This window comes from Pipistrellus kuhlii, unplaced genomic scaffold (genome assembly GCF_014108245.1).
Source record: "Pipistrellus kuhlii isolate mPipKuh1 unplaced genomic scaffold, mPipKuh1.p scaffold_m20_p_2, whole genome shotgun sequence".
In the NCBI taxonomy this organism is placed as follows: Eukaryota; Metazoa; Chordata; class Mammalia; order Chiroptera; family Vespertilionidae; genus Pipistrellus; species Pipistrellus kuhlii.
In genome coordinates, this window is record NW_023425515.1 from 166644635 (window position 1) to 166656969 (window position 12335).

Sequence of the window (12335 nt, forward strand, 5' to 3'; positions counted from 1 at the left end):
ATGTTGAGTGCAGAGAAACAAATACTGCTCTACTTTTAAGAACTGTCTAAGGCAGCGGTCACCAATCTGTCAGATCTCATAGACCACCCGTGATCCACGGACTACCGGTTGGTGACCACTGCTCCAAAGGTTTCCTTAAACCAGCGCTTGCCCACCTTTCAGACTTCACGGACCAACAGTGGTCTGCGGACCAAGGGCTATAACTATGTATCCTGCTGATTAAATAGCAATAATAAAAATTAGTTATTGTTTTCAGTAACACAGAATATCTTCAAGGAGGTGAAGAAGAAAAAGGTATTATTTGAATGAAGTTGAGGAGAACGTCTGCTGCCAAAACTCAGTGAGTTCTGAGTTGCATTCTCCCCATAGAAGTTTATTCTAGGGCCTTCAGATGAGAAGCCCATGGCTCCCACCTCATGTTTTGCTTGTCTAAGGATCAGAAAAAGTCTACTTGCCTCCCACATACTAAGGATGTTGAGAATAAATTACCTGCTTGAAGCAATGGACAGGCGCTGGGACTGAACATGTTTCTTTTAGGTATTTGTCCCAGGTAAAATGACCTGTAAAGGAAATAGAAATCTCTATCACAGTCAACTTCCTAAAAAAATGCTTTCAGGATGTAATCTACACTAAACATTAAACTATTTTCAGACTGGTTTGGAGCACAACAAAACTTAATTTTTCCTTTTTTGGGTTCAAAGGAATATTAGGGTCAGAAATTTAGATAACCTGAGTGGATCATTTTAGATGAATGTTTTTAAATCATGTCTAAAGATGACCAGAGGGGTTTTTCATGTTAGTTCCTAAAGTGATCCAAAATGTTACAGTAAGATAAAACAGTGACTCAAAGAAGTGCTTAGGAAGCTCATGGAAACAGAACAGAAACAGAACAGGTAGGAAATGGATAAGAAGATTCCTTCTGAACAACCTGATTCCTAGAAAGGTCACTTATTGCCATCAGGGGATAGCATTTAAACCCAATATGGTTGGGTCTCATTTCAGAAAAAAAAATAAAAAATTAAATTCTATATCTATATCTAGAAACATAAGGTAAGAGCATTTGAGGGTAGGAAAAGCCAAAATGAGTGAGATTATACTTGCATCCTCAGTCTAAAAATTGGGTTTGTCTCTTCCACTCCTACCCCACTCCCATCCCTGCCAATGCTGCATTGTTTTGATGTACAATATGACAAAGATCTGGTAATTTAGAGAAAACTAGGTCCTATGTAGCATTTCTGATTATAGTAACTAAAAAATAGGTTGGGGGAGGGGTGGCACCAAATCTTCTAGCCTGTTGAAGTGGCCTTAGAGCCTCTTTAAAGAACACTGCATTAAGGAAGTGGCCTTAGAGCCTCTTTAAGGAACACTGCATTAAGGAAGCACTCTTTAAAGTGACACTCTGCTGGGGCCAGGAAAACATTTTAAAGGACAGACAACTATTGAATATATATCTTATTTGATCACAAAAGATTATCAAGTTCTTTATTAAAGGTTAATAAAGAACCAATCTCCCCCTAATACCCACCTAGAGGAGACCCCATGATGGAGCAGAGAAGGTCCCAGAGATTCTCACAAGCTAAAACACTGTAGCAAACCAGCATTTCTTGAAGTTTCCTCTGCAGTGGAGCAGCACAGGGCCCCTTTGGGCCATGCAAAAAGCACTAGATGCTGGGAATAAAAATGAGTCACTGAATGATAAAATCTAAATCACTTCAAAGGTGATGCCAAGACTATATACGCTATTGACCTATTGACTCCCTTTCCCACCACCATTAACCAAGCCAAATAGATTTGGCCAGAAATCACAGTCAGTTCTAAGCTATTTCATGAGCTGGCCAATGATTAATCATCATGAAAAGACAGTTTGTCCGTAGGGTAAATGAGATAGATTATTTTCTGGAGTCAAGGTTTAAAGAGATCAGAATTTAATAGAGTTTGCTCTTAGCTGAGATGGCCCTAACACAAGGATTGAATATATTTTTATCACTATTTGCTGATAGAAAAAGGAAACAATACAAATTATTATTCCATTCTTACAAAAGATTAAGTCAAATAATGAGTCTTGGCTAGCCAGCCATCTCTAACTATGGAATACTTAAAATACGGTTAGTGTGAATAAGGTATTAAATATTAAATTTTATTTAATTTTAAATATAAATACTTACATGTGCTATCAGCTACTATACTAGGTTTAGAGGTTTGGTCAATCCTGGGTAATTACTCATATTAGATTGAATTCTAACCAAAAGCACCCAAGGGACTTTGGTTTTAAGACTTATGGCAGCATCAGGGATACCAAAATAATTAGGGTATTAATTACAGTTATTATACATATCAATTATGGTAATCAATCACTGTTTACAGGCAAGAAACCTCACATCTACCCCCATTTAGAGAACACCCTATTACCAAGAGAATGAACAGAAATTTCTTTGTTAAAAGTAGCTCACCCATTGCGAAGGCTGACTGGCTTGAACTGTGCCTAGATAGTATTTTTCTTATATTTGACGAGGCTATTTAAGACTTAGTCTCCTATTATCAAATAAATTGCAAAATAAGTTAATTTGTAATATTTGAGCACCTCCTGTAATGCCCATAATGGAGACAAACATCATGTTTACCACATCTTCAAGCACTAAAATAACCACAAAAGAAATAGGACAGACCCAGCTGGTTTGGCTCAGTGAGTAGAGCGTCAGTCTGTGGACTGAAGGGTCCTGGGTTCAATTCCGTTCAAGGATCCTGGCTCGGTCCCCAGTCAGGGGCATGCAAGAGGCAGCCAATCAATGACTCTCATCATTGATGTTTCTATCTTTCTCTCCCTCTCTCAAATCAATAAAAATAAAAAGAAAGAAATAGGACAGGCAGCCAAGTATACATCAGGGGTTGGCAAACTTTCTGTGAAGAATCAGATAGTAAACATTTTATGCTTTGTGGGTCATACAGTCTCTGCCACAAATACTCAACTCTGCCATGTAGTGTGAAAATATCTATAGACAATATGTAAATGAATAAGCATGACTCTGTTCCACTAAAATTTTACAGGCAGTGGGCTAGATGTAACCTGCTTGCCAACTCCTAGATACTGTGGAGAGTGGCTACAGTGTTTGCACAGGTTAAAGCCTTGGTCTAATGAGAGGGCACAGTGCTCTCCTTGCCACGTGCAAGTCCCAGCTTGGAGGGCATACCTAGAGGCTATAGTTGTAAGCTTGAACCTATGGTTTGAACACATGGCCCCATGTGTCTGAGTGATGTGGGCTTGACAGAGTTCAAGTGCATATAACTGAGTAGATTCGAAACCCATCAGAACGTTGTAAGCACGCCCTTACTTTGCCTCATGGACTCTGGCTATAAAATAGACAGCTTGCAGTCCGTGGCACTGCCTCTCTCCATCAGAAAGGACAGTGTCCCACCCAGATCCAGCTTTCTTTTATTGTCTGTCTTTTCTCAATCCTTCATCACCCACTCTCAGGCTCACCGAACCTGGCTGAGCTGGCTCAGCACAGATACATCATTGATTCCTAAATGTTGCTTATCATAAGAGTCTCCTGAATAATTTTTCTAATTTCTTTAAATAGTGTTCTGGGCCCCATCTTCAGAGGATCCTCATCTTCAATAGTCTCCGAGAGGTGTGAGAATCTGTACTTTCAAAAGCTCATTAGATTATTATGGTCAACATCTGTGTCTATAAACTATGAGTATAGTTGAAAAAATGTGATTTTGAGAGTCAGAAGATGTCAGCTAAAGTCTTATTTCTACAAATAATTATCTTGAAGAAATTACTTAATTTTTCCAAGCATCAGTATGTTCATCTAAAGATAGAGATAATACCTGTCTCACAAGATTGTACATATATTTATTTATTCAACAAATATTTAACTTCCAACTGCAAAAGCACTGTATTCATTGTTAAGAGAACAAAATAGACATGGTTCCTAAGTTCACAGAGCTTGCAGTTAGAGATAAGCAGAGATAATAAACAATAACACAAATAATCTGATCAATTACAATTAATTTAAGCTAATGAAGTAGTACAGTTTGCCTTGTGAATGCAAAACAGGGAAATATAATCCATACTTGGGGTCAAGAATTACTGTGAAGCCCTGGCTGGTATGGCTCAGCAGTTAGAGTGTTGGCCTGAGCACCAAAGAGTTGAGGGTTTGATTCCCAGTCAAGGGCATATAACCTGGGTTGCAGGTTCAATCTCCTGCATGTGTGGGAGGAAACCAATCAATGCGTCTCTCTCACATCAATGTTTCTCTCTCTCTCCATCCCTCCTTCTCTCTCCTTCTTTTTCTTCTCTCTTTTTCCCTCTTCCTTACCACCCTCTGTTCAATGGAAAAAATATCCTTGGGTGAGGATTAAATATAAAAAGAATTATTGTGAAGATTATTAACTAATGTTAAATATAATTGTTTCGATTATTCATTCAACTGATATTTGAGTATCCTCTATGTGTTGAATTCTAAGTGCTGGGATAAAACAGGAGGCACCTGTCCTCATGGAATTTACATTATGGTACATGATGAGACACAATGAATACATAAACAAATAAGGTCATAAGTGATAAGAACTTTAAGGAAATAAAACAATGTGATGTGACAGATAGAGACTAGGAATTATCTTAGATGGTAAAGTTATGGAAAGATGCTCTACAGAGGAAACATTTGAACTGAGACTTTACAGATGGGAAAAAACCAGCTATCTAACTTACATTACTGAATAATACTAATGAAATGTCTTATAAACTGTACATTCACAACACAATATTTACATCTATTATTAGGAAATAATATCCCCATAATGTAAAGTACAAGAGATCCACTTAGTTAAATTTGTGAATTGCTTTCTCTAATAGTTATTCATTCAACAAATATTTATTGAGCACCTACTATATGCCAAGCCTGGTTCTGGGCACTGGTGATTGATAGATACATAGCAAAGAACAAAACATCCAAAGTCTCTGCTCATAAGAAGCTTACATTCTATAGGGGAAGAGAGGCAATAAATAAACAAATAATATATATCAGTTGGTACCAAAGGTAACACAGACACTAGATAATAATTATATAACTCCTGGACCTTTTCAAATAAAGAAATAGTAAAGCAAAGTAAGAGGAAAAGAGTGCCAAGAATGTGTTGGCAATTTAGTTAGGATGGTCAAAAAAGGAACCTTAATGAAGTGATAGAAAAATTTAGACCTAAAAGGTTCCTCCAGCCTCTACTTCAGTACTACAATGAGAAACATTATTTGCTACTAAAGGCCTGGTGCATGAAATTCATGCACGGGGGGGCGGGGGGTAGGGGAGGTAGCCCATCCTGCACCCTCTCCAATCTGGGAATCCTCGAAGTCCAATTGCCTATTTAGACCCAATTCCACAATCTGGGACCAGTGGCTCCTAACCACTCACCTGCCTGCCCCTAACCATTCTGCCTGCCTGCCTGGTTGCCCCTACCCACTCTGTCTGCCTGATCGGCCCCTAACCACTCTTCCCTGCTGGCCTGATCACCCCTGACTGCTCTCCCTCTGGCCTAATCGCTTCTAACTGCCTCTGCCTCAGCCTCAGCCCCTGCCACCATGGCTTTGTCTGGAAGGACATCTGGAAGACATCCAAGTCTAATTAGCATATTACCCTTTTATTAGTATAGGTTTTTTAATGTTACAACTGGATAGACTTTGACTTTTTAAAAAATTTATCTTTATTGTTGATAGTATTACAGATGGACATAGACAACAGACTTTAACTTATATTTTCAGCCAAAGTCTGCCTTGTTCTAACTCATAGTCTTTAGGCCAGAAATTCTATTCCAAGATTACTGTCTGAAGTGTTCCATTGTTTATATGTACCATAATTTACATAACTTAAGAGTAGTACGGTAATTTGTTAAATACTACTGATGATCATTTAAGTGTTTTATAATTTTTGATGAGGATCTGTGTTTGTGCATACATCTTTTACCATTTTTAAGATTAACTCCTCTTGGTAAATTCTTAAAAGTGATATTAATGGACAAAGAGTAGGCATATATTATATTATAATACAACTAGAGGTCTGGTGCATGAAAATTCATGCACTCGGGGGATGGTGGGTATTGTCCCTCAGCCCGGCCTGTGCCCTCTCGCAGTCCTGGACCTCTTGGGGGATGTCCACCTGCCAGCTTAGGCCCGCTCCCTGGGAGATCAGGCCTAAGCTGGCAGTTTGACATCCCTCTGGTAGCCCGGGAGCCCTTGGGGGATGTTCAACTCAGGGAGAGGGCCTAAGCCATTAGTCAGACATCCTTAGCACTGCCGTGGAGGCGGAAGAGGCCCTTGCCACTGCCACTGCACTGGCCAGCCATGAGCTGGCTTCTGGTTGAGCAGTGCTCCCTGTGGAAGTCCACTGACCACCAGGGGTCAGCTCCTGCATTGAGCATCTGCCTCCTGTGTGCATCATAGTGACTGATCATTTGCCATTATGGTCAATTTGCATATTACCCTTTTATTAGATAGGATTCCTACAATACATAAGGACTATGTTCCTTGCAAAAACTGTTTTAACCATTTCCATAATTTTGATAAATCTTAGTGAGAAAAGAAAGAAAATATACATGCTTTTATTTGCAATTCTTTGATTACTAATAAAGTTGAAGATCTTTTTAGACTTAGTCAATATTTATTTTATTTTGCCATTTTCACTGAGGTATTCTGTTTATTCGAGATTCTAAGAGTTCTTTGTATATTAATGATATCAGTCCTTTGTCTATCAGATATGTTGAAGACATTTGTCTCAATCTGATAGGATTTGCCCTTATATTCCTCAACCTTTTTTTTTTTTCTGGCTTCTGGTTTTCATATCATACTTTTCTTGCTTCAATATAATAAAATATTAACCCATGTTTTCTTCTAGGATTTCTCAGGTTTCTTCTTCTTCTTCTTTTTTTTGTTGTTGTTACATTTAAATGTTTTATCTATTTGGAATTTACTCTGTGAGACAAATGAGGCAAACATGAAGCTTTCCTTTTCATCTTTATTCAATAAGTGTGCTTCAACATCATTTATTAAATAAATCATTTTGCCCACTGATTTACAATGTTACATTGATCATATGTTAATTTCTTATATATATAATACTTGGATCTATTTCTGGACTCTACATTTTTTTCCTCTCATCAGTCTATTCCAGCATCTGGAATACTTTGTTTCATATAATTTCATAATCAATTTAAATATCTGATAGAGCAAGTTCTTTTCAAAGTCATATCCTCAACCCTAAGTATTTTTGGCACTTACAAATGGTTAATAAGTTGTGGCACATCCAGCATTAATAAAACCCAGTTAATCTAAATTGTCCAAAGCTAAATTTTTGAGATACATAGTAATTCATTCTCAAAAACATTGTTCATAAGTTTTTTAGATCAATAGCTAAAAAAAAAAATTTCTGGCTTTACCTGTCTTCCCAGGTTAAAAAAAAAAAAAAATCCATCCATATCCCTGCTTCCTATAACATCATACTCACACCTTTATTTTCATGCTCATCACATTATATCATAATTGCTTAAGGACAGGGGCTATCTTTTATTAATTTTTTAAAATCATCACTGTTTAACAAAGTACTTGAAACTTAATAGAAGCTAAATAAAAGTTGAGTGAATGAAAAGAAGCAAGCAAATAATAGTCCTTCTCTTTTCTGGACTAGTAAATTTATGCCTGGGATAGTTACTGAAAAGCATTAAAATAATTATCCTCCAACAATGAAAAGTATTTAAGATGTTTTCACATCCATTTAGCTTATGTAACACTAGAGGCCAGGTGCATGAAAATTCATGCACTAAAGGGGGGTCCCTCAGCCCAGCCTGCCCCCTCTCACAGTCCGGGAGCCTTTGGGGGTGGGAGGTGACTCAGCAATCAGGGAAAGGCAATGCCCCATCATACTTCTACTGCTGCCACTGCCGGCAGCACAAGTCTCAGCCAGCCCTGGCTATCTGAGCCTCAGGTAGCCCTGGGCAGCTAGGGGACTGGGGAACTTCAGAAGGAGCAGCGTGGAGCAGTCAGGCCCACCTGGCCTTGTCCCATGCCTGCCACCCTGGTGGGACTAAGGGACTGGGTGCCACCATCTTGTGGCTGTGGCCACCACCATCTTTGAGGGTATGGCAGTCAATTAGCATATTCCCTGCTTATTGGCTGTGGGTGCCGCCATCTTTGTGGCGGCATGAGAGTCAATTAGCATATTCACCTCTTTATTAGATAGGATTCTTTTTTCTTTTCTTTTTTTTAAGGATTGCATTTCTTTTCTTTTCCTTTCTTTCTTTCTTTTTTTTTTTTAATATATATTTATTGATTTTTTACAGAGAGGAAGGGAGAGAGATAGAGAGCTAGAAATGTCGATGAGAGAGATACATTGACCAGCTGCCTCTTGCACACCCCCTACCGGGGATGTACCCGAAACCAATGTACAAGCCCTTGCCGGAATCGAACCTGGGACCTTTTAGTCCGCAGACCAAACCAGCTTCGGCTATTAGATAGAATTCTTAACAACTCTGTTAAGTAGGCAGAATGGATTATTATCTCCATTTGACAATTCTAAAAACTAAGGATCAGTGTCACAAACTTTCTAAGAGGCAGAGTTGGCTTTCAAAGAACCCAGAAGTTCTGGCTCCTACTCTAATGTTCTACTACTTTATGTTATCTTTATCAGTGGGCAGTGAAAGTAATATGTTATTAAAAGAAAAGGTGGAGGAAGCAAATAGGCAATAACAGAGCTGAACAAATGAAGTAGCAGTAACAAAATATATAAAAATACTTGAACAAAAATTGATAAAGGCATCAGGCTATCAATATACATGTAACATGTAGAAAAAATTTAAAGAACTCTAAGAAGTTAAGACTGATGTTTATATAGGAACCTTGATAGAGAAATATCATCAATATTTCTCAAATCCTACTCTTAAAGTATACTATGCAGGGATGAAAACCAAATGTAATATTAGTCTGACTCTTGTTATTTGATATTTTAATATTTTAGTTTTTATTTAGTTAAAAATTAGAATATCCTTAGGTTTCATTTCAGTTCAATATCTCTCATAAATAATTTCTTTGGGGAAAATCCTACCAAATTCTTATTTATGGATGGTGGGGATTTGTTTTAGTTCTGGATTTAGTAAATTATGAGGTTACTTCCAGTTTGGTTCAGTTCCCATCCTCCTTATAATTAAATTCCACCTCTTCCTTTTTGTTAGCTTGGTCTTTGGCCTCCTGACAAAGAGGTTTTGACATAGCAGCAGAGATGAATTCATGGGCTCATTATGTAGAGAAGAGCACAGGATCCACTAGTTTGAGACAGACACATAGAATTCTTTTCCTAGTTATAATCTTATCCCTGGTTTAGTGACAGAAACATAAGAAAAATATCTTACCTAACTCCAGGATGTCAGTAGCTTCTATTAAAGAAAAAAATGTCACAGCATAAGTCATCATAACAAACTTACCAAAATAATAGAAAAGTGAAGATTGGGGGTAAAATGAGGGCTTGAGGGTTTGTCTAGTCCAATTCTCCCATTTTAAAAGACATTAAGTTTAGTAGTAATACTTGTAAAAGTATACCACCCAAGCCTCTTAAAAACTATGGAAGTCCAGAGAAGCTAACTATGCTTAAAGCTCTGAAGCTAATTTGGGATTATCTGTACTTAGAATCTAAAATTCCTGATTTCCAGTTCAAAACAAAGCATATTGATTTTGACAGATACCCCTATAAATGATAATATTTGTTTTTGTTTTAACCAGTGAATTCTTTGTACACTCAAAGGTTTTATAGTAAGAAATGCCAGATAAGTCTTCCATGCTAAACAGGATATTTTTCTTACCTTGATATTGGGATGCAGACTCCAACAGATGACCATATTTGTGTTTTCTAACATCATTCCAGTCTATTTCTGTGGGAAGAAAAAAAAGAAGTCATGTGCAAAGAAAAGATTCAATGCTTCTCCAATTGAGGAGTACGTATTAATAGTTTCGGATAAAGTACTTCTGAGACTCTATTCAAAGGAAATAATATAAGATACTGAAAAAAAAGGTTTTTTATTTTAAAAGCTACTGTAGTGTTTATAAATAACAAAAAAAGGGAAGGGAATACCTAAATGTTCACAAGAGAAGGCTAATTAAATTACTGCAATACATTCACTTGACAACATATTCTGCAGCTCTTAAACTTTTACAAAGGCTAAGCAACAAAACAGGAAAATGTTTAAGTTATAATGTTATCTGTTAAAATATGGGATAAAAATTATATTCATGGAATAATAACAATTATGTAAAAAAAATGAAAAACAAAGAACAACCCTGTGATAAGCTAATTTGTGTCCCCCCAAAATTCATGTTGAAATCCTCCCTAATATCTCAATGTGACCATCTGGAGGGTCTTTAAGCAGGTAATTAACTTAAAATTAGATCATTAGGGTGGGCCCTAAACTACGATAATATGACGGGCATCCATATAAGAGAAAATTCAGACACAGACCACGACAAAGAAAAGATGATGTAAAGACACAGAAGGAAGACAGACATCTATAAGCCAAGGAGAGAGGACTCAGAAAAAAATTACGTCCAAAACATTGATTTTGGACTTCCAGATTCCAGAACTGTGAGAAAATAAATTTGTATTATTTAAATCATCCAATCTGTAGTCTTTTCCCCCTTTCTATTTTCTAACTTCATATATTTAAAATTTTTCCATAAAGAGGATACATAACTTACATAATAGAAATACATTTTCCTCGTTTGAAAATTTAGATTAGTCTATTGACCATCTACCACTTTCTCACCATCAATTACCCATCACATTTTCATTTCTCTTCCTACCCAGCTCAGATTCCGTGATCTCTCATTAAAATCACTTCCTGCAAACACTCTTGACCAAGCCTCAATCCTAACTTTGGTTTAAACCACTTATCCCCCTATACCATGCCTATCCCAACAGTTCAGTACTAAAGAAAAACAAATGCAAGTTTACTGATCTCACTTTAAACACATGGCCATAACTTTCAAATGCTACCTTAACACCATCTGCAAATCACACCACATTTCCTACTTGCTTTTCTACTTTCCAAAAAACAAATTAATATGCCTTTCTCTCTCCTCATACTCCAAATACTCCCTCCCTCACCTTTGCTCTTAGGGGAGTACATTAATTCTGCATTCATTGAGAAAACAACAAAAAGGGATAGAAACCTTCGACATGCCACTCTTTTCAGAAAGGTACACATCTTATTTAGTGGTATACTAGTATCCCCATTGCATAGTATAGTAGTAGGTTCTCAGTTAAAACATTTGGTGAATAAATGAAGCTACTCATTCATCATTATTTCTGATTGTCTCCTGCTGCTGTGGATAAAGTGTCCTTGTTTTTATCAAAAGTCAACCCTCAATTCTTGCTCCAGATATCATTTCCTCTCCTCCTCTTAGGGCTTTGCAAAGACTCCCCTTCTAATAGATCGTTTGCATCAGCATTCTTACTACTCCTTCACCTATCAAAACAAATAAAGACAAAAACCCAAAAACATCACCTCTTAATCTGACATATCTCTCTCCTGCTATATCCTTCAACTTTTCTCTCCTTCATAGGAAAACTTATTTTATTTTTTCCCAAAGAAAATGAAATGTTTTAATTATTCCAATTAAAATCCAACAAATATAGTTGGATTATATTAAAAAAAAAACACATGTTATTTATAAGAGATAAACCTCAAATATAAAAAGGAAAGAACAGAAGAATAAACTAAAAAAATACTGCCAACAAAAATAAGTTGAAGTACGTAGTTATATTAGGATCAGATAAAGTAAACTTTAAAGCAAAATATTTCACTAGTTATAATTAGGTATATTTGTTTTTTATTTTTTCCCTTTAAACAATAAAAAAAAAAGAGAGAGAAAACTTATTTTAAGAGTTGTCTATAGTCACTGCCTTCTTACTTTCTCACATTATTGCCTTATTCAAAAAGGGTTTTTCTGCTCACTTTTCCTTTTTCTACTCTTGGCCTACTTCAACATATTTTCTATACATAGGGGTTAAAGTGAGCATCATTTTAAAACATAAAATGTCATTTATCTGCTTGAGGACCTCCAACAGCTTCACACGGAGTTAAGGATACCTTACAAAGCTATGCAGGATCTGGCTCCTGCGACTCCTCCGGTCTTATGTATTATGACTTTTCCACCACATTCCAGTCGAACTGGTCCGTGTTCCACTCCAAGTATGTGCCTTCTCTCCTGGTTTGAGGAGCCCTGACTTTCTAGTAATCTGCCATGTCTGTTCTCCTCTAAATAATTACTAAAATTTACAAAGTTTATCAGGCTTAAAAAT

At 36.8% G+C, this 12335-nt stretch overlaps 1 protein-coding gene across 30 annotated transcripts in view; it reads right to left on the minus strand.

The window, feature by feature from the left end:
• The window catches only part of SCMH1 (Scm polycomb group protein homolog 1), a 123639-nt gene that overhangs the window by 76891 nt on the left and 34413 nt on the right, over positions 1-12335 (minus strand). For 16 of the 30 annotated variants that reach the window (XM_045584682.1, XM_045584673.1, XM_036446043.2 and 13 more), the window contains 3 exons: positions 9841-9909; positions 9394-9417; positions 490-560 (listed from right to left, as the gene is read on the minus strand). Coding sequence is in view for 22 of the 30 variants with exons in the window: in XM_036446043.2 (XP_036301936.1) it covers positions 490-560; positions 9394-9417; positions 9841-9909 (164 nt within the window). In the remaining 8 variants the exon portion in view is untranslated. Of the gene's footprint in view, positions 1-489; positions 561-1525; positions 1669-9393; positions 9418-9840; positions 9910-12335 lie in introns of those variants that run through there. The other 14 variants (XM_045584665.1, XM_045584664.1, XM_045584672.1 and 11 more) reach the window with 5 other exon arrangements.